This window comes from Leptodactylus fuscus (assembly GCF_031893055.1).
Source record: "Leptodactylus fuscus isolate aLepFus1 chromosome 2 unlocalized genomic scaffold, aLepFus1.hap2 SUPER_2_unloc_3, whole genome shotgun sequence".
Taxonomy (NCBI): domain Eukaryota; kingdom Metazoa; phylum Chordata; class Amphibia; order Anura; family Leptodactylidae; genus Leptodactylus; species Leptodactylus fuscus.
Window position 1 is genome coordinate 219124 of NW_027439804.1, and position 25733 is coordinate 244856.

Below are 25733 nucleotides of genomic sequence, written 5' to 3' on the forward strand. Positions count from 1 at the left end.
TCTGTACCCCTGGAGAAATCCTTCAGGGGTGTAGTTTCCAAAATAAGGTCACATATCAGGGGATTCCACTTTACTGGCGTTTCAGCTCTGCAAAAGTGTCATGGCATCCAAAAACCAAACTGTCTGTGCTTCAAAAACCAAATAACTCTTCTTCCCTTCTGTGTCCGGCTGTGCCCTAATATCAGTTTATACCCACATATGACATTACGTCCGATATAATGGGTACACCAGTGTCATACATGTGTCATACATGTGGCATAAACTGCAGTTTGGGCACACAGCAGGGCGCAGAAGGGAAGGAGCGCGATGCGGCTTTTGGAGCACAGATTTGGATGTTTGGTATCTGGACGCCATGTCATGTTTGTAGAGCCTGTAAGGTACCAGAAAAGTGGATTCCCCAAAGGAGTGACCTAATTTTGAAAACTGCACCCCTCAAAGAATTTATCAGGGGGTGTAGTGAGTATTAGTATCCCAGACGTGACTGCACAGGGGATGGTGAAGAGGGAATATATAAGCTGTGCGGAGGACATTGCAGACACCAAATTCCCTACTATGTCCCCATAGCTCCTATGATTGGGGGAGTTGCTCTGGGGGTCACTTTGGGGGTCACTTCTGGTGTCTTTTCCCTCATAAGCTGTAAATCTGGGGTGTCCCTGATATTCATTCACACAGCTTATATATTCCTCTCCTGCCGCAGCCAGTCGTGTTGTAATAATTTGGCGATTTTTTTGGGGGGGGGAGTGTCCATATAAGGGCTTGTTGTTTGCGGGATAAGATGCATTTTGTAATGACACCATCTTTGGGTGTCTACAACTTATTGAATACATTTTATTAACTCTTTGTTGCTGGACTTAAAAAAAAAAAAAATCAATCCTGGCATTGAGTTTTACATTTTAAATTTTTTGCCATGCAGCGTACAGTATAAGTAACATGTGACCTTTATTCTGCGGGTCGGTACGGTTACTGCGTTACCTCATTTATGTTATTTTTTTATGCGATACTAATTCTGCAAAACAAAAACACATTTGGGGACATAAATCAATGATTTTTGCATCGCCATCTTCTGAGAGGCGTAACATTTTTATTTTTCGGTTGACAGTGTTGGTTGAGGGCTTATTTTTTGCGGAACAACCTGTGCTTTTTATTGGCACTGTTGTGGGGTGCATATGACTTTTTGATCACTTTTTATAGCATATTTTGTAGGATGAGATGGCAAAAAATCATTACTTCATTTTTTTTTCCCGACATTCATTGTGTACATTAAATATTATTTCAGTTTTATTGTACAGGTTGTTACGGACGCGGAGATACCAAATATGCATTGCTTTTTTTAATTTTTAGTGCTTTTTTTTATATAATTCATTTTGTATAGAAATAAAGTGATTTTTGGTCTTTATAACTTTATTACTTTTTTCATACACTTTATTTTTTACTTTTTCATGTGTCCCTTTAGGACACTTGAATCAGTTGATGCTTTGATGAAAGCACCAACTGATTCTGCACAGTAGCTTACAAGACACAGCATTCAGTGTCCTGCAAGCTACAGAGGAAGTGAGCTCCAGGTATGTGGGGGCTCCGGAGCTGGGGGTTACTGGCCAGACCCCTGGCTACCTTTTACTGACATCGGCACCCCCCAATCTCGTCGCGGGGGGTGCCGATCGGGTTCAATTGCCGGCGGATCCCTTTCGATCACGCCGTGATGTCTCACAGCGAGATCGAAAGGGTTAACACGTCCAGTCGTTATTGAGGGGCGGTTAGGTGTTAGTAACAAAGATGGAGGGACATGAAACTCTGAGCAGAGATGGGGGAACATGAAACTGGGGGAAGAGATAGGGGGACATGAAACTGTGGGCAGATGAAGGGGAGGGGGGGGTGCGGCATGACCCTGAGAGCAAAGATGGGGGGGACATGAAGCTGGGGCAGATGAAGGGGGGGAACGGCATGACACTGGGGACAGAGATGGAGGGACATGAAACTGTGGGCAGATGAAGGGGGGCAGAACGGCATGGCACTGGGGGCAGAGATGGAGGGTTATATGAAACTGGGGGAGAGATGGCGGGGGGACATATAATGTACAGGTGACTGTAGGAGGATTATACTGTGTGGGAGCACATGAAAAATGAATGAGAATGGGCGGAGTCAACATAACAGTGGGCGGAGCAAAATGCGTTGCACAGACCCCCCAAGTATAATGATCTGAGGCCCGGGAGAGGTAAGAAACATAAAAAACACTGTTAATTACCTCTCCACGATCCGGGCAAGCCTCAGCTCAGGCCTAGTTGTCTGACGTCTCTGACGTCCCATGACCCCGGCCTGCGTCCCATCATTGAAGAAGGCCGACAGCGTAGGAGCCGGGGGACAGGTAAGAAACAGTAGTTTTTTATGTTTTTATTCCCCCGGGTCTCCCATTATTATACTCTGAGCTCTGAAAAGACCCCAGAGTATAATAATTATTTATGGGTGTCCGCAGTGGGACATAATACTGTGTGCAGGGGCCACTATGGGACATAATACTGTGTGCAGGGGCCACTATGGGACATAATACTGTGTGCAGGGACCACTATGGGACATAATACTGTGTGCAGGGGCCACTATGGGGGATAATACTGTGTGCAGGGGCCACTATGGGACATAATACTGTGTGCAGGGGCCACTATGGGACATAATACTGTGTGCAGGGGCCACTATGGGACATAATACTGTGTGCAGGGGTCACTATGGGGTATAATACTGTGTGCAGGGGTCACTATGGGACATAATACTGTGTGCAGGGGCCACTATGGGACATAATACTGTGTGCAGGGGCCACTATGGGGGATAATACTGTGTGCAGGGGTCACTATGGGACATAATACTGTGTGCAGGGGCCACTATGGGACATAATACTGTGTGCAGGGGCCACTATGGGACATAATACTGTGTGCAGGGGTCACTATGGGACATAATACTGTGTGCAGGGGCCACTATGGGACATAATACTGTGTGCAGGGGCCACTATGGGACATAATACTGTGTGCAGGGGTCACTATGGGACATAATACTGTGTGCAGGGACCACTATGGGACATAATACTGTGTGCAGGGACCACTATGGGACATAATACTGTGTACAGGGGCCACTATGGGACATAATACTGTGTGCAGGGACCACTATGGGACATAATACTGTGTGCAGGGGCCACTATGGGGGATAATACTGTGTGCAGGGGCCACTATGGGACATAATACTGTGTGCAGGGGCCACTATGGGACATAATACTGTGTGCAGGGGCCACTATGGGACATAATACTGTGTGTAGGTGCCACTATGGGACATAATACTGTGCGCAGGGGCCACTATGGGACATAATACTGTGTGCAGGGGCCACTATGGGACATAATACTGTGTGCAGGGACCACTATGGGACATAATACTGTGTGCAGGGGCCACTATGGGGGATAATACTGTGTGCAGGGGCCACTATGGGACATAATACTGTGTGCAGGGGCCACTATGGGACATAATACTGTGTGCAGGGGCCACTATGGGACATAATACTGTGTGCAGGGGCCACTATGGGACATAATACTGTGTGAAGGGACCATTATGGGGACATAATACTGTGTACTGGGGCCACTATGGGGTATAATACTGTGTGCAGGGGCCACTATGGGACATAATACTGTGTGCAGGGACCACTATGGGACATAATACTGTGTGCAGGGACCACTATGGGGACATAATACTGTGTGCAGGGACCACTATGGGACATAATACTGTGTACAGGGACCACTATGGGACATAATACTGTGTGCAGGGGCCACTATGGGGCATAATACTGTGTGCAGGGGCCACTATGGGGTATAATACTGTGTGCAGGGGCCACTATGGGGGATAATACTGTGTGCAGGGGCCACTATGGGGGATAATACTGTGTGCAGGGGCCACTATGGGACATAATACTGTGTGCAGGGGCCACTATGGGACATAATACTGTGTGCAGGGGCCACTATGGGACATAATACTGTGTGCAGGGGCCACTATGGGACATAATACTGTGTGCAGGGGCCACTATGGGACATAATACTGTGTGCAGGGGCCACTATGGGACATAATACTGTGTGCAGGGGCCACTATGGGACATAATACTGTGTGCAGGGGCCACTATGGGACATAATACTGTGTGCAGGGGCCAATAAGGGACATAATACTGTGTGCAGGGGCCACTATGGGACATAATACTGTGTGCAGGGGCCACTATGGGACATAATACTGTGTGCAGGGGTCACTATGGGGTATAATACTGTGTGCAGGGGTCACTATGGGACATAATACTGTGTGCAGGGGCCACTATGGGACATAATACTGTGTGCAGGGGCCACTATGGGGGATAATACTGTGTGCAGGGGTCACTATGGGACATAATACTGTGTGCAGGGGCCACTATGGGACATAATACTGTGTGCAGGGGCCACTATGGGACATAATACTGTGTGCAGGGGTCACTATGGGACATAATACTGTGTGCAGGGGCCACTATGGGACATAATACTGTGTGCAGGGGCCACTATGGGACATAATACTGTGTGCAGGGGTCACTATGGGACATAATACTGTGTGCAGGGACCACTATGGGACATAATACTGTGTGCAGGGACCACTATGGGACATAATACTGTGTACAGGGGCCACTATGGGACATAATACTGTGTGCAGGGACCACTATGGGACATAATACTGTGTGCAGGGGCCACTATGGGGGATAATACTGTGTGCAGGGGCCACTATGGGACATAATACTGTGTGCAGGGGCCACTATGGGACATAATACTGTGTGCAGGGGCCACTATGGGACATAATACTGTGTGTAGGTGCCACTATGGGACATAATACTGTGCGCAGGGGCCACTATGGGACATAATACTGTGTACAGGGGCCACTATGGGACATAATACTGTGTGCAGGGACCACTATGGGACATAATACTGTGTGCAGGGGCCACTATGGGACATAATACTGTGTGCAGGGGCCACTATGGGGGATAATACTGTGTGCAGGGGCCACTATGGGACATAATACTGTGTGCAGGGGTCACTATGGGGTATAATACTGTGTGCAGGGGCCACTATGGGACATAATACTGTGTGCAGGGGCCACTATGGGACATAATACTGTGTGCAGGGGCCACTATGGGACATAATACTGTGTGCAGGGGCCACTATGGGGCATAATACTGTGTGCAGGGACCACTATGGGGGATAATACTGTGTGCAGGGGCCACTATGGGACATAATACTGTGTGCAGGGGCCACTATGGGACATAATACTGTGTGCAGGAACCACTATGGGGGATAATACTGTGTGCAGGGGCCACTATGGGACATAATACTGTGTGCAGGGACCACTATGGGACATAATACTGTGTGCAGGGGCCACTATGGGGTATAATACTGTGTGCAGGGGCCACTATGGGGGATAATACTGTGTGCAGGGGCCACTATGGGGGATAATACTGTGTGCAGGGGCCACTATGGGACATAATACTGTGTGCAGGGGCCACTATGGGACATAATACTGTGTGCAGGGGCCACTATGGGACATAATACTGTGTGCAGGGGCCACTATGGGACATAATACTGTGTGCAGGGGCCACTATGGGACATAATACTGTGTGCAGGGACCACTATGGGGGATAATACTGTGTGCAGGGGCCACTATGGGACATAATACTGTGTGCAGGGGCCACTATGGGACATAATACTGTGTGCAGGGGCCAATAAGGGACATAATACTGTGTGCAGGGGCCACTATGGGACATAATACTGTGTGCAGGGGCCACTATGGGACATAATACTGTGTGCAGGGGTCACTATGGGGTATAATACTGTGTGCAGGGGTCACTATGGGACATAATACTGTGTGCAGGGGCCACTATGGGACATAATACTGTGTGCAGGGGCCACTATGGGGGATAATACTGTGTGCAGGGGTCACTATGGGACATAATACTGTGTGCAGGGGCCACTATGGGACATAATACTGTGTGCAGGGGTCACTATGGGACATAATACTGTGTGCAGGGGCCACTATGGGACATAATACTGTGTGCAGGGGCCACTATGGGACATAATACTGTGTGCAGGGGCCACTATGGGACATAATACTGTGTGCAGGGGCCACTATGGGACATAATACTGTGTGCAGGGGTCACTATGGGACATAATACTGTGTGCAGGGGCCACTATGGGACATAATACTGTGTGCAGGGGCCACTATGGGACATAATACTGTGTGCAGGGGTCACTATGGGACATAATACTGTGTGCAGGGACCACTATGGGACATAATACTGTGTGCAGGGACCACTATGGGACATAATACTGTGTACAGGGGCCACTATGGGACATAATACTGTGTGCAGGGGTCACTATGGGACATAATACTGTGTGCAGGGACCACTATGGGACATAATACTGTGTGCAGGGGCCACTATGGGGGATAATACTGTGTGCAGGGGCCACTATGGGACATAATACTGTGTGCAGGGGCCACTATGGGACATAATACTGTGTGCAGGGGCCACTATGGGACATAATACTGTGTGTAGGTGCCACTATGGGACATAATACTGTGCGCAGGGGCCACTATGGGACATAATACTGTGTACAGGGGCCACTATGGGACATAATACTGTGTGCAGGGACCACTATGGGACATAATACTTTTGCAGGGGCCACTATGGGGGATAATACTGTGTGCAGGGGCCACTATGGGACATAATACTGTGTGCAGGGGCCACTATGGGACATAATACTGTGTGTAGGTGCCACTATGGGACATAATACTGTGTGCAGGGGCCACTATGGGACATAATACTGTGTGAAGGGACCATTATGGGGACATAATACTGTGTACTGGGGCCACTATGGGGTATAATACTGTGTGCAGGGGCCACTATGGGACATAATACTGTGTGCAGGGACCACTATGGGGACATAATACTGTGTGGAGGGACCACTATGGGACATAATACTGTGTACAGGGACCACTATGGGACATAATACTGTGTGCAGGGGCCACTATGGGGCATAATACTGTGTGCAGGGACCACTATGGGGGATAATACTGTGTGCAGGGGCCACTATGGGACATAATACTGTGTGCAGGGGCCACTATGGGACATAATACTGTGTGCAGGGACCACTATGGGGGATAATACTGTGTGCAGGGGCCACTATGGGACATAATACTGTGTGCAGGGACCACTATGGGGGATAATACTGTGTGCAGGGGCCACTATGGGACATAATACTGTGTGCAGGGACCACTATGGGACATAATACTGTGTGCAGGGGCCACTATGGGACATAATACTGTGTGCAGGGGCCACTATGGGGGATAATACTGTGTGCAGGGGCCACTATGGGACATAATACTGTGTGCAGGGGTCACTATGGGGTATAATACTGTGTGCAGGGGCCACTATGGGACATAATACTGTGTGCAGGGGCCACTATGGGACATAATACTGTGTGCAGGGGCCACTATGGGGGATAATACTGTGTGCAGGGGTCACTATGGGACATAATACTGTGTGCAGGGGCCACTATGGGGGATAATACTGTGTGCAGGGGCCACTATGGGACATAATACTGTGTGCAGGGACCACTATGGGGGATAATACTGTGTGCAGGGGCCACTATGGGACATAATACTGTGTGCAGGGGCCACTATGGGACATAATACTGTGTGCAGGGGCCAATAAGGGACATAATACTTTGGGGCCCATGTCAAAAGTTCACCACAGGGCCCCGCCATTCCTAGTTACGCCACTAATTGTGGGGTCACAGCATTCGAATAATAGATATATAATTTATAGGTACAGCATTTACTGTACTTACCTTCCCTTTCAATCACTTCAAGTTCACTACATCCCTTTAAGAAGCCGCCACTCGCACCCCTTTGATACCGTACCTATGAACTCTTTGACTACTGTGTAAGTGATTGATCCTTGTACTACAGATTACTCTATGGCTCCCTTTGTTTCGGTCACCACTACATTTTGCTTTCTTATTTCCGCTTTGCCAGCGGTTTGTTTCTCGGGGGAGGCGGCAGTGGCACCGGCTGTCCCTCCATTCGCTCCTTATGACATCCCATGTTCCTTTCATCTCTCCTGCCCTAGTCTTTCCATCACTGATCAGATGATCCCACAAATATCAAATATTTTATGGAGGGTTCGAAGGATCATGAGAACAAGAATTCCACTGAATTTTGGGACAAAGACAATCTGGTGAGCTAGTAGATGAGGCTGGATGTAGACTGGGGGCCATCACGTCTAACCTATAACCCTACAGAGGAACGCAAAAATTCCAGATGCTGATGCCAGTTGCCAAAAAAAAATCCTTTCTGCAAGGGATTCCAGCAAGTGAAAGACTATAAACAAGAAGCAACACTGCTTATCGATTGGGGGAACCCATGTCGTGTACTGACACCCCAAGATAGACGGGCAATTCAACAATAACTGGGAAGCAAGTAGTCAGCTAATATCAAACGGGATGACTAGTATTCTATACACTCGCCCCTTCCTAATGTACAGAACATTCCAAAAACTTGGTTGTGCTCTGGTTTATGACCATTGGTTTAGACCCCATGCACACGAGTGGCCTTCCACTGTCAGGTGACACTTGCAGTGATGTCCGATTACATTCCATGATACTTGCAGGTCTATGGGGGTTCCTGATCCGTTCCGATGATACGGGGCAGAATAGAGCAGGTCCGATCCTGCACTGACTGTATTCTGCTGCAAACTCTGTCCCACTGTGTTGTGTTCATGGAGTCCTAGACTGTGACCGTGCACCTTTGTATCTGGCAGAGAAATCTAACAATATTAACCCTTTACAATACATTGATATTCCTATGGTGAGCCCGATAGCTCCTGTGGCACAAAAATGAAAGCCTATGAAGACCCCCCCCCCTCCTAAGATTGCCATGGTCACATGTCATCAGACGTCTGAGATCAGGGCGGTCCCAAGGTCCTGGCTATGTTAATATGGCTACCACATTTACATAGCCTACATTGACCTACTCTTAGAGTATAATATCAGTCCTCTGAGGGGGGGGGGTCTCCTTTAAGTGACATAGTGGACTGGGTCATTGAGGCACTTGGACCAGTCTGTGGCCATAAAGCCCCATAGACAAGCAGCTGCAATGCTCTGCGTGTTTCTGTGACCGTCTGCAGGGACTTTTTTTCAGTATTTCTTCTGTATACTTGGACCAGACAAGCTGTGGCCTTCTATACCACACAGCTCTGGACGTCGTCCATCTCACCAGGTCACCATTGGTCTCATGCCATCCTCTGTAGGCCAAGAAGACCCTACAAGTCCTACAATTGTAAAGGGGCTCTGATTGTCGCCATCACAATCCCGCCCTTGTCACAAACACTGGGTGGGGGTTGTTGGCTCCAGTTTTGAGTCTCTGTCCCTCTTTGTCTTTTTGCTTTTGTCTATTTTTTGGCCCATGGATTATTGTGTTTTCTATGTGACTTTCTACGCTGCCATCAGATTGCACATATAGTTTTTGCATAATCTCATTTTTAGTTATTTTCCTTCTGTGCCATTATCTGATGCGACTCAAACGAGAGACATGAAAATTCTTATGGAAAAATTCAATATGAAAAGTATTGCTGGACAATATCCCGGGGTTTACGTAGCTGCTTGTTATGGGGTTGCCGCTTGGCTCCAGTAAATGTTTTGTGTGCGAGTGGGACAGCGGAGATAAGACAAGTCTCCATATCTTGAAGGAATGGCCGACACGTCAATGACTGACCCCAGCCGACCCTCGCAGGATTATTCTGCCTCCTCTTCATATAAAGCCATGGACACACCTGCTTCTGGTCTCCAATGTCTCCTTGTGTAAGTGATGCTAAAACCAAGGAAGGGATTGTTGTAGGTCCCAAATGAGAGCACTGGAAGAGCAGCGAAGCCGACAGAGGAAACCACAAATCTCCAAATGACCATGACGGCTACAACCCTACAATAACTCAGGGGTAACTTGTCCCTCAGAGTTCGTTTTTTGGACTCCTACCTGGATTTCTTTCCTGACAATCTCGGCACGGCAGTGATGAACATGGGGAAATATCAATCGTGGACAATGAGATGGCCGGATGTTGGGCGGACACTGCCGGACACTAAAGAGACGTCCTGACGCCAAATACAGAAGAAAATCAAAAACTCATCTGTTTTATGTCACTTGAGTGTCAACAGAGATAACAGACATGTAGAAGTAGGTGATGGAGAAGAAGGAATGACCTATGTGACATCAGAGGGGACATATTATTGGGGTCACATATTTTACGTCATGTCCCCCAGAGTTGTCTGCCTCCAATTCTTTTTCTCTTTCTATCTTCTTCTTTTTCTTCTCGCTCTTTATCCTTCACTCTTTTCTTTCTATCGTTCTCAATGTGGGGCAGCCTGGATTATATTGGGGTGCAGTAGAAAGATGTTATTTAGGGTCACCCCAGAAATGTCTGATGTGTAGACAGATCTCCAGCAGCTCATGTATCCCGTCACTGTGTGTTTGTGTCTCCACAGATGGATCCAGTAAGAGAAATCCCCCCGAGAGATGTCCCCTGAGTCCTCTGTATTCCCAGGACTGCCCGGAGGAGAATGTCCCAGACAGTCAGCAGGTAGATGGCGCTGCTGAGTCCTGGGGTACATCTATATAGGGGGTGGAGCTCCCCGCTCCTGTACTCATACATGTACCAGACAGTCAGCAGGTAGATGGCGCTGCTGAGTCCTGGGGTACATCTATATAGGGGGTGGAGCTCCTGCACTCATACATGTACCAGACAGTCAGCAGGTAGATGGCGCTGCTGAGTCCTGGGGTACATCTATATAGGGGGTGGAGCTCCTGTACTCATACATGTACCAGACAGTCAGCAGGTAGATGGCGCTGCTGAGTCCTGGGGTACATCTATATAGGGGGTGGAGCTCCTGCACTCATACATGTACCAGACAGTCAGCAGGTAGATGGCGCTGCTGAGTCCTGGGGTACATCTATATAGGGGGTGGAGCTCGCCGCTCCTGTACTCATACATGTACCAGACAGTCAGCAGGTAGATGGCGCTGCTGAGTCCTGGGACACATCTATATAGGGGGTGGAGCTCGCCGCTCCTGTACTCATACATGTACCAGACAGTCAGCAGGTAGATGGCGCTGCTGAGTCCTGGGGTACATCTATATAGGGGGTGGAGCTCCTGCACTCATACATGTACCAGACAGTCAGCAGGTAGATGGCGCTGCTGAGTCCTGGGGTACATCTATATAGGGGGTGGAGCTCCCCGCTCCTGTACTCATACATGTACCAGACAGTCAGCAGGTAGATGGCGCTGCTGAGTCCTGGGGTACATCTATATAGGGGGTGGAGCTCCCCGCTCCTGTACTCATACATGTACCAGACAGTCAGCAGGTAGATGGCGCTGCTGAGTCCTGGGGTACATCTATATAGGGGGTGGAGCTCCTGTACTCATACATGTACCAGACAGTCAGCAGGTAGATGGCGATGCTGAGTCCTGGGGTACATCTATATAGGGGGTGGAGCTCACCGCTCCTGTACTCTTACATGTACCAGACAGTCAGCAGGTAGATGGCGATGCTGAGTCCTGGGGTACATCTATATAGGGGGTGGAGCTCGCCGCTCCTGTACTCATACATGTACCAGACAGTCAGCAGGTAGATGGCGCTGCTGAGTCCTGGGGTACATCTATATAGGGGGTGGAGCTCACCGCTCCTGCACTCATACATGTACCAGACAGTCAGCAGGTAGATGGCGCTGCTGAGTCCTGGGGTACATCTATATAGGGGGTGGAGCTCGCCGCTCCTGTACTCATACATGTACCAGACAGTCAGCAGGTAGGGGGCGCTGCTGAGTCCTGGGGTACATCTATATAGGGGGTGGAGCTCGCCGCTCCTGTACTCATACATGTACCAGACAGTCAGCAGGTAGGGGGCGCTGCTGAGTCCTGGGGTACATCTATATAGGGGGTGGAGCTCCTGTACTCATACATGTACCAGACAGTCAGCAGGTAGATGGCGCTGCGGAGTCCTGGGGTACATCTATATAGGGGGTGGAGCTCCTGCACTCATACATGTACCAGACAGTCAGCAGGTAGATGGCGATGCTGAGTCCTGGGGTACATCTATATAGGGGGTGGAGCACGCCGCTCCTGTACTCATACATGTACCAGACAGTCAGCAGGTAGATGGCGCTGCTGAGTCCTGGGGTACATCTATATTGGGGGTGGAGCTCGCCGCTCCTGCACTCATACATGTACCAGACAGTCAGCAGGTAGATGGCGCTGCTGAGTCCTGGGACACATCTATATAGGGGGTGGAGCTCGCCGCTCCTGTACTCATACATGTACCAGACAGTCAGCAGGTAGATGGCGCTGCTGAGTCCTGGGGTACATCTATATAGGGGGTGGAGCTCCTGTACTCATACATGTACCAGACAGTCAGCAGGTAGATGGCGCTGCTGAGTCCTGGGGTACATCTATATAGGGGGTGGAGCTCACCGCTCCTGCACTCATACATGTACCAGACAGTCAGCAGGTAGATGGCGCTGCTGAGTCCTGGGGCACATCTATATAGGGGGTGGAGCTCGCCCCTCCTGCACTCATACATGTACCAGACAGTCAGCAGGTAGATGGCGCTGCTGAGTCCTGGGGTACATCTATATAGGGGGTGGAGCTCACCGCTCCTGCACTCATACATGTACCAGACAGTCAGCAGGTAGATGGCGCTGCTGAGTCCTGGGGCACATCTATATAGGGGGTGGAGCTCGCCCCTCCTGCACTCATACATGTACCAGACAGTCAGCAGGTAGATGGCGCTGCTGAGTCCTGGGGTACATCTATATAGGGGGTGGAGCTCGCCCCTCCTGCACTCATACATGTACCAGACAGTCAGCAGGTAGATGGCACTTCTGAGTCCTGGGGTACATCTATATAGGGGGTGGAGCTCCTGCACTCATACATGTACCAGACAGTCAGCAGGTAGATGGCGCTGCTGAGTCCTGGGGCACATCTATATAGGGGGTGGAGCTCGCCGCTCCTGCACTCATACATGTACCAGACAGTCAGCAGGTAGATGGCGCTGCTGAGTCCTGGGGTACATCTATATAGGGGGTGGAGCTCCTGCACTCATACATGTACCAGACAGTCAGCAGGTAGATGGCGCTGCTGAGTCCTGGGGTACATCTATATAGGGGGTGGAGCTCCTGCACTCATACATGTACCAGACAGTCAGCAGGTAGATGGCGCTGCTGAGTCCTGGGGCACATCTATATAGGGGGTGGAGCTCGCCGCTCCTGCACTCATACATGTACCAGACAGTCAGCAGGTAGATGGCGCTGCTGAGTTCTGGGGTACATCTATATAGGGGGTGGAGCTCGCCGCTCCTGTACTCATACATGTACCAGACAGTCAGCAGGTAGATGGCGATGCTGAGTCCTGGGGTACATCTATATAGGGGGTGGAGCTCCTGCACTCATACATGTACCAGACAGTCAGCAGGTAGGGGGCGCTGCTGAGTCCTGGGGTACATCTATATAGGGGGTGGAGCTCGCCGCTCCTGCACTCATACATGTACCAGACAGTCAGCAGGTAGATGGCGCTGCTGAGTCCTGGGGTACATCTATATAGGGGGTGGAGCTCGCCGCTCCTGTACTCATACATGTACCAGACAGTCAGCAGGTAGATGGCGATGCTGAGTCCTGGGGTACATCTATATAGGGGGTGGAGCTCGCCACTCCTGCACTCATACATGTACCAGACAGTCAGCAGGTAGATGGCGATGCTGAGTCCTGGGGTACATCTATATAGGGGGTGGAGCTCCTGCACTCATACATGTACCAGACAGTCAGCAGGTAGATGGCGCTGCTGAGTCCTGGGGCACATCTATATAGGGGGTGGAGCTCGCCGCTCCTGCACTCATACATGTACCAGACAGTCAGCAGGTAGATGGCGCTGCTGAGTCCTGGGGTACATCTATATAGGGGGTGGAGCTCCTGCACTCATACATGTACCAGACAGTCAGCAGGTAGATGGCGCTGCTGAGTCCTGGGGTACATCTATATAGGGGGTGGAGCTCCTGCACTCATACATGTACCAGACAGTCAGCAGGTAGATGGCGCTGCTGAGTCCTGGGGCACATCTATATAGGGGGTGGAGCTCGCCGCTCCTGCACTCATACATGTACCAGACAGTCAGCAGGTAGATGGCGCTGCTGAGTTCTGGGGTACATCTATATAGGGGGTGGAGCTCGCCGCTCCTGTACTCATACATGTACCAGACAGTCAGCAGGTAGATGGCGATGCTGAGTCCTGGGGTACATCTATATAGGGGGTGGAGCTCCTGCACTCATACATGTACCAGACAGTCAGCAGGTAGGGGGCGCTGCTGAGTCCTGGGGTACATCTATATAGGGGGTGGAGCTCCTGTACTCATACATGTACCAGACAATCAGCAGGTAGATGGCGCTGCTGAGTCCTGGGGTACATCTATATAAGGGGTGGAGCTCCTGCACTCATACATGTACCAGACAGTCAGCAGGTAGGGGGCGCTGCTGAGTCCTGGGGTACATCTATATAGGGGGTGGAGCTCGCCGCTCCTGCACTCATACATGTACCAGACAGTCAGCAGGTAGATGGCGCTGCTGAGTCCTGGGGTACATCTATATAGGGGGTGGAGCTCGCCGCTCCTGTACTCATACATGTACCAGACAGTCAGCAGGTAGATGGCGCTGCTGAGTCCTGGGGTACATCTATATAGGGGGTGGAGCTCGCCACTCCTGCACTCATACATGTACCAGACAGTCAGCAGGTAGATGGCGCTGCTGAGTCCTGGGACACATCTATATAGGGGGTGGAGCTCGCCGCTCCTGTACTCATACATGTACCAGACAGTCAGCAGGTAGATGGCGCTGCTGAGTCCTGGGGCACATCTATATAGGGGGTGGAGCTCGCCACTCCTGCACTCATACATGTACCAGACAGTCAGCAGGTAGATGGCGCTGCTGAGTCCTGGGGTACATCTATATAGGGGGTGGAGCTCGCCGCTCCTGTACTCATACATGTACCAGACAGTCAGCAGGTAGATGGCGCTGCTGAGTCCTGGGGTACATCTATATAGGGGGTGGAGCTCCTGCACTCATACATGTACCAGACAGTCAGCAGGTAGATGGCGCTGCTGAGTCCTGGGGTACATCTATATAGGGGGTGGAGCTCGCCGCTCCTGTACTCATACATGTACCAGACAGTCAGCAGGTAGATGGTGCTGCTGAGTCCTGGGGTACATCTATATAGGGGGTGGAGCTCGCCGCTCCTGTACTCATACATGTACCAGACAGTCAGCAGGTAGATGGCGATGCTGAGTCTTGGGGTACATCTATATAGGGGGTGGAGCTCGCCGCTCCTGTACTCATACATGTACCAGACAGTCAGCAGGTAGATGGCGATGCTGAGTCCTGGGGTACATCTATATAGGGGGTGGAGCTCCTGCACTCATACATGTACCAGACAGTCAGCAGGTAGATGGCGCTGCTGAGTCCTGGGGTACATCTATATAGGGGGTGGAGCTCCTGCACTCATACATGTACTAGACAGTCAGCAGGTAGATGGCGCTGCTGAGTCCTGGGGTACATCTATATAGGGGGTGGAGCTCCTGCACTCATACATGTACCAGACAGTCAGCAGGTAGATGGCGCTGCTGAGTCCTGGGGCACATCTATATAGAGGGTGGAGCTCCTGCACTCATACATGTACCAGACAGTCAGCAGGTAGATGGCGCTGTGGAGTCCTGGGGCACATCTATATAGGGGGTGGAGCTCGCCGCTCCTGTACTCATACATGTTCCAGACAGTCAGCAGGTAGATGGCGCTGCTGAGTCCTGGGGTACATCTATATAGGGGGTGGAGTTCGCCGCTCCTGTACTCATACATGTACCAGACAGTCAGCAGGTTGATGGCGCTGCTGAGTCCTGGGGTACATCTATATAGGGGGTGGAGCTCACCGCTCCTGCACTCATACATGTCCCAGACAGTCGGCAGGTAGATGGCGCTGCTGAGTCCTGGGGTACATCTATATAGGGGGTGGAGCTCGCCGCTCCTGCACTCATACATGTACCAGACAGTCAGCAGGTAGATGGCGCTGCTGAGTCCTGGGGTACATCTATATAGGGGGTGGAGCTCACCGCTCCTGCACTCATACATGTACCAGACAGTCAGCAGGTAGATGGCGCTGCTGAGTCCTGGGGTACATCTATATAGGGGGTGGAGCTCGCCGCTCCTGTACTCATACATGTACCAGACAGTCAGCAGGTAGATGGCGCTGCTGAGTCCTGGGGTACATCTATATAGGGGGTGGAGCTCGCCACTCCTGCACTCATACATGTACCAGACAGTCAGCAGGTAGATGGCGCTGCTGAGTCCTGGGGTACATCTATATAGGGGGTGGAGCTCGCCGCTCCTGTACTCATACATGTACCAGACAGTCAGCAGGTAGGGGGCGCTGCTGAGTCCTGGGGTACATCTATATAGGGGGTGGAGCTCCTGTACTCATACATGTACCAGACAGTCAGCAGGTAGATGGCGCTGCTGAGTCCTGGGGTACATCTATATAGGGGGTGGAGCTCCTGTACTCATACATGTACCAGACAGTCAGCAGGTAGATGGCGATGCTGAGTCCTGGGGTACATCTATATAGGGGGTGGAGCTCCTGCACTCATACATGTACGAGACAGTCAGCAGGTAGATGGCGCTGCTGAGTCCTGGGGTACATCTATATAGGGGGTGGAGCTCACCGCTCCTGTACTCATACATGTACCAGACAGTCAGCAGGTAGATGGCGCTGCTGAGTCCTGGGGTACATCTATATAGGGGGTGGAGCTCGCCGCTACTGTACTCATACATGTACCAGACAGTCAGCAGGTAGATGGCGTTGCTGAATCCTGGGGTACATCTATATAGGGGGTGGAGCTCGCCGCTCCTGTACTCATACATGTACCAGACAGTCAGCAGGTAGATGGCGCTGCTGAGTCCTGGGGTACATCTATATAGGGGGTGGAGCTCGCCGCTCCTGCACTCATACATGTAGCAGACAGTCAGCAGGTAGATGGCGCTGCTGAGTCCTGGGGTACATCTATATAGGGGGTGGAGCTCCTGCACTCATACATGTACCAGACAGTCAGCAGGTAGATGGCGCTGCTGAGTTCTGGGGTACATCTATATAGGGGGTGGAGCTCGCCGCTCCTGCACTCATACATGTACCAGACAGTCAGCAGGTAGATGGCGCTGCTGAGTCCTGGGGTACATCTATATAGGGAGTGGAGCTCGCCGCTCCTGCACTCATACATGTACCAGACAGTCAGCAGGTAGATGGCGCTGCTGAGTCCTGGGGTACATCTATATAGGGGGTGGAGCTCCTGTACTCATACATGTACCAGACAGTCAGCAGGTAGATGGCGCTGCTGAGTCCTGGGGTACATCTATATAGGGGGTGGAGCTCACCCCTCCTGTACTCATACATGTACCAGACAGTCAGCAGGTAGATGGCGATGCTGAGTCCTGGGGTACATCTATATAGGGGGTGGAGCTCACCGCTCCTGCACTCATACATGTACCAGACAGTCAGCAGGTAGATGGCGCTGCTGAGTCCTGGGGTACATCTATATAGGGGGTGGAGCTCGCCGCTCCTGTACTCATACATGTACCAGACAGTCAGCAGGTAGATGGCGCTAAAGTCTCACCTTCTGACCATGAAGTAACAGAACCAACGACCATTTCACATTATTTCTCTTCTATTTAGGATGAAGATCTGATGGATATTAAGATTGAGGTTAAAGATGAAGCAGAAGAGGAGACGGACGTTTGGGCTGATCAGCAGTGTAAGGAGGGTCTGTCGGCCTTCTACATACTACGACTCCCATCATCTCCTCATCACATATTATCATTCTCTCACTGTCTTGGCTACAGATGGACTCATTGACAGAAATTCCCCCGTGAGATGTCTCCGTCCTCCGCATGTCTCCTGCCCAAAGGAAAATCGCAATTCCCCAGAGAATCACCAGGTAGATGGCGCTAAAGTCTCGACAAAATTTCACCTAAAACTGCAAGGTCACAGCACAAGTTTTTTTCTTTTTTTGTCTACTTAGGCTGAAAATCTCATTGACATTAAGGTTGAAGTTACAGATGAATTAGAAGAGGGGACGGATTTCTGGGCTGAACCGGAATGTAAGGAGGGGGCAAGTAAATATAAGAGAATCTCCTGGATCTGATCATCACATCCAAACAATCTGTCCTGTCACTCCACAGATGGATCCAGTAGGAGAAATCCCCCTGAGAGATGTCCCCTGAGTCCTCTGTATTCCCAGGACTGCCCGGAGGAGAATGTACCAGACAGTCAGCAGGTAGATGGCGCTGCTGAGTCCTGGGGTACATCTATATAGGGGGTGGAGCACGCCACTCCTGCACTCATACATGTACCAGACAGTCAGCAGGTAGATGGCGCTGCTGAGTCCTGGGGTACATCTATATAGGGGGTGGAGCTCGCCCCTCCTGCACTCATACATGTACCAGACAGTCAGCAGGTAGATGGCGCTGCTGAGTCCTGGGGTACATCTATATAGGGGGTGGAGCTCGCTGCTACTGTACTCATACATGTACCAGACAGTCAGCAGGTAGATGGCGCTGCTGAGTCCTGGGGTACATCTATATAGGGGGTGGAGCTCGCCGCTCCTGTACTCATACATGTACCAGACAGTCAGCAGGTAGATGGCGCTGCTGAGTCCTGGGGTACATCTATATAGGGGGTGGAGCTCCTGCACTCATACATGTACCAGACAGTCAGCAGGTAGATGGCGCTGCTGAGTCCTGGGGCACATCTATATAGGGGGTGGAGCTCGCCCCTCCTGCACTCATACATGTACCAGACAGTCAGCAGGTAGATGGCGCTGCTGAGTCCTGGGGCACATCTATATAGGGGGTGGAGCTCGCCGCTCCTGTATTCATACATGTACCAGACAGTCAGCAGGTAGATGGCGCTGCTGAGTCCTGGGTACATCTATATAGGGGGTGGAGCTCGCCGCTCCTGCACTCATACATGTTCCAGACAGTCAGCAGGTAGATGGCGCTGCTGAGTCCTGGGGTACATCTATATAGGGGGTGGAGCTCCTGTACTCATACATGTACCAGACGGTCAGCAGGTAGATGGCGATGCTGAGTCCTGGGGTACATCTATATAGGGGGTGGAGCTCACCCCTCCTGTACTCATACATGTACCAGACAGTCAGCAGGTAGATGGCGATGCTGAGTCCTGGGGTACATCTATATTGGGGGTGGAGCTCGCCGCTTCTGTACTCATACATGTACCAGACAGTCAGCAGGTAGATGGCACTGCTGAGTCCTGGGGTACATCTATATAGGGGGTGGAGCTCGCCGCTCCTGTACTCATACATGTACCAGACAATCAGCAGGTAGATGGCACTGCTGAGTCCTGGGGCACATCTATATAGGGGGTGGAGCTCCTGTACTCATACATGTACCAGACGGTCAGCAGGTAGATGGCACTGCTGAGTCCTGGGGTACATCTATATAGGGGGTGGAGCTCGCCGCTCCTGTACTCATACATGTACCAGACAGTCAGCAGGTAGATGGCGCTGCTGAGTCCTGGGGTACATCTATATTGGGGGTGGAGCTCGCCGCTTCTGTACTCATACATGTACCAGACAGTCAGCAGGTAGATGGCACTGCTGAGTCCTGGGGTACATCGCCGCTCCTGTACTCATACAAATCAAAATCAAATCAAAAAATGCTTTATTGGCACGTCCGAATAGGTATTTGGCATTGCCAAAACTAGTAAAATGGGCGGTGGGGGGGAGGGGAGTTGGGTTGGGTGGGTGGTGGGTATGGGGGGGTGGTTTGGGTTATAACAGTCCATGGAGTCTCATCTTCCTCTTCATTGGTGACAGCTATATGGGGGGGGGTGTATTGGGATAAATATAACAGTCCGTGGAGTCTCATCTTCCTCTGGTTTGGTGACAGCTTGCCACGTATTGGGCAGCGATCTCCACAGTAGCCTCTTCTTCTCCCAGTAGGATGTAGAGTTTCCTCTTCTCGTCTGCAGATATGAAGTCTGGGATGTGGGCAGAGAGTCTTTGGTAGTAGACGGCCCTCACAGCTGAGTATTTGGTGCAGTGTAGCAGGAAGTGGGTCTCGTCTTCTAGGCCCCCCTGGTCACAGTGCTGGCACAGTCTCTTCTCCCGTGGCTTGTACGTCTGTCTGTATCGCCCCGTCTCTATCTCTAGGTTGTGGGCGCTCAGTCTGTATCGGCTCAGGGTCTGTCTGTGCTTGGGGTGGCGTATTCTCTCCAGGTAGGTGGCCATGGTGTAGTCCCTTTGTAGGGATTGGTACACGGTGAGTTTCTTGGAGTTATTTATTTCGTTTCTCCATTCTTCAATGTACCGCTCTCTGTTTGCCTCTGTGGTCGCCTTTATTTCGGCCTTGGTTATCATCTATTGGTGTTTTTGGTTTGGTGGTTGGCTGTTGTTTGGTTGGTGAGTGTCTGGTTTGCTCGGGTGGCTTAGCCAGGCTTGGTGGTGGTAGGAGTCGGGCTTGCTCCCTTGGATGTGTGCCTGGAAAGCTAGCGCCCTCTTCTGTATGGTGAGCCATAGGGGGAGTCTGCCTAGCTCTGCCCTGCAGGCTATGTTGGTGGTGTTGCGATGGACATGGAGCAGGTATTTGCAGAACTCCAGGTGGAAGTTCTCTGTTGGGCTGGAATCCCACTTTGACTGGTCTGGGTAGGTGGCTGGGCCCCAAACCTCACTGCCATAGAGAAGGATCGGGGAGATGACTGCGTCAAATATCTTCAGCCAGACCCTCACCGGTGGTTTGAGGTGGTACAGTTGTCTTCTGATGGCGTAGAAGGTTCTGCAGGCTTTTGCTTTCAGGGTTTCTATTGCTGCTTTGAAGCTTCCTGATTGGCTGAGCTCCAGCCCCAGGTAGGTGTAGCTGTTGGTTTTCTCCAGTGTGGAGCCGTTCATTGTGAATTGTGGGGTGGTGGAGGCTTTATTGTGGCCCTTCTTCTGAAATACCATGACTTTGGTCTTCTTCTGGTTGATGCGGAGGGCCCATGTGGTGCTGAATTTTTCCAGCACTGACAGGCTTTCTTGGAGGTCTTTCTCAGTGGGGGCCAGGAGTAGGAGGTCGTCGGCGTATAGCAGGAACTTCACCTCTCGATTGTTCAGGGTGAGGCCTGGGGTTGGTGAGGCCTCCAGGGCTGTAGCCAGTTCATTGATATAGATTTTGAAGAGCATTGGGCTCAGGCTACAGCCTTGTCTGACCCCTCGGGCCTGTTGGAAGTATGTTGTCCTTTTCCCATTCACCTTTCTCGGGGGAATCATAATACCCCAGAGATATGCTGTCTGTAAAGGAAAATTAATTAACAGGCCAAGATCGGCTGCCGCCATCTCTGACCTGGAGAACCACAAGACACAGATGGTAGTGTATCAAAATGGATTCTGTTTTAATGGTGGCTAGAACAAAGAATATATCACATGGCATAGACAGAAAAGGATTGGCTAGTGTAATTAGCGTAACATCCATTGGTGGAGAAGTTTGTAACAATAGCCCTGATGCATACCTATTGGATAAGAAACTGGACGGAGGTCACACACCCCTGAGGGCTGAGTGGGGGTGTGAGTTGTAGAAGACACATGGCCTCTCTAAAATGAAGTCTGTGAGCTCATGGTATGCTGGTCGCATGGCCTCACAAAATGGCAGCCATCAGCACATGTCTCAAATACACACTCTAGATGTCTATCTCATGGTATTCTAAAGACAATAGACATCCTTGTTGGAGACAATTAGCTTAATTACCCTTCTCTTGTCCCTTTATCTTTAAAAGGGTCTTTGGTCTTTGATCCTTTCCTAACAATGCCCCTGGTTCCAGACAATCTGTCCCCATCCTTTGTAAGATAGCATCACCCAATACACAGAGCATAGTATTTACATAACCAGTCTGGCAAGTCTCCAAATTGCTCATCTCTGGACAGATAGAGAATCTCAGCCCCCACCTCTATACACAATTTTTCATAAGGTATTGTTAGCCCCCCACAATTCCCCCATTAAGACATATGTATTTGTATCAGATAAGTACATTCAACTAGCTCCCTAGCTGCCAGATCTTCTGGATTCCCCATCTGATACCCATACAATGTCTTTCAATCATATCTATCTTTATCATAACATCTATTAAAACATATCAAAATTAACTTGAAAGAAAATACTATATACACAATATGCCCATGGCAATTTGTACAATGTTTTGCCATATCCCCATTATCTTTTAGGAAAGCAAAACAAAAACAAATAATGTCCATTTCTTCATTCCTGCCGTGGTTCAGGAACCTTTTTACAATGGGAAGCAGGTATCCTCCAATTTGACAGAGGTGGCAGTTGTCATCAGCACTTAGGAGGGGCCGTCTTTCTGATATGTCTTTTCACTATCACCCAATCACCACCTGCAAGCTATGTGCTCCTGGAAAAAAAAATCAAAAGATCAAACAGGGTCTAGAATAGAAGAAAACGCCTGTTCATGTGTTACTTTCAGTCTTTGACACAAGTTCTGGACATAGCTGGCAGTACTTCTCATACTTAAGTTGTGAAGTCTGGGGAAAATACAACCCTTAGTCTAAGCACCCTTCCATAAAGCACCTTGAGTGTGCACTTCAACCTTTTCTACTTTGCCTGAACTCTGCTCAATCCCCAATACATACAATATTTTATTCATTGTTTCACCTGTGAAATGTGTCCCTCTATCAGACTCTCTCATCTCAGGTATCCCCAATCTACACACAAGCTCAGATATCAATTTCTTGGCAGTTACCTGCGTCGTTGCTCGGCTGATCCAACCTGAGAACAAAATCCACACAGACCAACACATATTTGTACGTTCAGATTCAGGCAATTGTATGTAATGGATACAGGGATTCTGGTGTGCATGCGATGTGTCTTAACTACCTGTCCTGGATTGTGTAGAGCACATATGTGACATGCTTTTACGTGATTCCCTGCAGCCCTTCCAAACCCTGAGGCAAACTATAGTTTACCCACTAATGACTCCATGGCATTTCAAGAGGCATGCACTTTACCGTGGGCCAAACCAGCCATTTGGGGGTACACTGATTTATCCCCCATTTTCACATTCTGTTCACATTCTCTGGCACCAGCCTTTGTCCATTTCTCAATTTCCTCACCAGTCACCTTAGAGTACAGCCCCTTAGGGTCTGCTATTTTTCTCACCTGGTTGAGACCCTTCCATGGCAGTAGTACCGCTGCTCAATCAGCCTTCTCATTTCCAATACTCTCAAGGTCTCTTCCCTTTGTGTGAGCTCTGACTTTCACAATTGCCAACTGCTTACGGAGCAATGTGGCCTCCATCAACTGACTTACTAAGTTTCCCTTCTTAATTGGTTTGCCCTGTGCCATCAGGAAGTTCCTGGACCTCCATATTGGACCATAACCATGTGCAATGCCAAAAGCATACCTGGAGTCAGTGTAAATGTTTGCTGTGCTATCAGGCTTCTATAAGGTCAGCCTCTTATACTGACATGTGTGGTGGAAGGGCTTCTTGTACTATGGTGTCATGTATAATGACTACAGCATACCCTGTATTCAAATTTGCCTTTTTCTGTTAGGTACCTGGAACCGTCCACAAATATCTCATAGTCAGGATTCTCCAATGGGGCATCAGTGACATGACCGAAGCCGCCTCTTCTGAGAGGGAGTTTAAAAATATCTCATTAGTAATTAAAAAAATTAAAAATTCTCATCCTCTACTCCCCTCCTTTTTAATCATGAACTCCTACTAGTAAAGGAGTTGCAGGATTAAAAAGTCAACGATGAAATGAGATGTTTTGAGGAGGATTGTAGCGCAAATTCCATGTTGCTCTATCTTGCCAAAGAAATATGACATCTGTCTATCTGTGTGAGGATTGCCTTACCACCGTTCTGATAGAGGAAAACACATCAGGTTTATGTCTGTCTATCTGTGGCACAAAGAATAAAAATTAAAATTATCAACATATCATTATAATATTCACTTAATCTTCCATAAAACATTTGTCTAATCTTTTTCATACACTGGTGGTTTTTGCTATCACTTCTTTTTTCTAATTAGATTTCCAGTGTCTCACTTTTAAGCTATACAGGGCAATACAATACTCTATTTGCCCTTTAGCCGTTATACAATAGGACTTTTGAGACCTAATTAAGATACTCATTAAGACACTGTAGTCTAAGGGTCCAGCCATTGTAAGTGGCTGGCTGGCTAAAACTTGCCAAACCTGTATTCAGACTTATTTATACAATCCTAAGTAAATTCAATCCTCTAAAACTTCTAAACACTCCAGAATTACAACTAATTCATTAAATGCTCAAAATATATCAGCAGAGAAGGCAAAAACTTTAAGGGATCAATCTATCTCCCCCCTCCCCCGTCATAACAAGAATTTATACACAAAAACACATTACAGAGCAGATATCCGAGTGACTTCTAATCTACTTAGTCAGATGTCTATCACCTTGTAGCAAACAATGCCGCAGAAATACCACTTTTGTTTTGTAAAACTGCGATTTATCTTTACCTGCGTGTACATATTAAGATAGCTCACATGCATTGCCTACCCCTTTATGGTGCACCAATTACATTGTACAAGTATTAGATACAACTTTTTTCACAAAATAATTCCCGATTGTTAACATTCATGGATTTATAGTATAAACCCAGGGCACAAGTATAAAACCCATGTGATATACTTGATACACACAAGCACCAATAAACACTGAATACCTAGTACATGTACATGTTATATTAAGTACACCTCATATTCACCAGAAGACATATATATATATATATATATATATATATATATATATATATTCAATGATGGAAAAGAATTCATATCTACTTGTCACCACCCTCTGTGGGTTTTTCAGCAGTCAATTTCTTCATCTGCTCCCTGTGGAGACTAAAAATGTAACAATACAAACATGGATAAACAGAGCATGTGCATATAGCAAATACATGTAACACATATGGGCCCATTCACTTCCATACATACATGCAACCTTCACACTGGAGCTCCAGACACACACACATCCATTGAATCATAAAGAACTTGCCAATTTTCATATATTTTGTACAGTGATATCACGTATTGTCTCTTTTCCTACAAATAATCACAGGGTTAGTTATAATTCCTGCACAGCTGAATATTGAGGAAAAATAAACAAAACAAGTAATTAGATGGCTTCGTCTTCTTATCAATGTGTATATCACTGAAAAATAAACATAATAATGATTATCTAAAATTTATGCCATTAATCCAATTCTAAAGACATTAAATATGATTTAAACAGCCAATACTGATACCAACATTACATATTATATTTCTGTGCCATTTTTTTGAATATTTCCATGGCAAACCCCACTCATCTAATTACCACTTTCCTTTACAAGATTCCAATCAAAGTTTTTACCACTGTAACACACCACAATAATCTTACACAAGTTTTTAAAATCAAACACTGGCATTGACTGAAAACAGCTTACACTATACAGTTACAAATTATTAAACCATATATTCCTAATTCTCCATACATTATACCAATGATGTTACATTGTATCACTTATAGCTGAAATCT

At 48.9% G+C, this 25733-nt stretch overlaps 1 protein-coding gene across 2 annotated transcripts in view; it reads left to right on the forward strand.

Moving 5' to 3' along the window:
- LOC142186338 (uncharacterized) overlaps positions 1-25733 on the forward strand; it is a 252710-nt gene that overhangs the window by 205282 nt on the left and 21695 nt on the right. For both annotated transcript variants that reach the window (XM_075261165.1, XM_075261166.1), the window contains 5 exons: positions 10569-10663; positions 17839-17917; positions 18006-18100; positions 18185-18263; positions 18345-18439. In XM_075261165.1, the coding sequence (XP_075117266.1) occupies positions 10569-10663; positions 17839-17917; positions 18006-18100; positions 18185-18263; positions 18345-18439 (443 nt within the window). The remainder of the gene's footprint in view (positions 1-10568; positions 10664-17838; positions 17918-18005; positions 18101-18184; positions 18264-18344; positions 18440-25733) is intronic.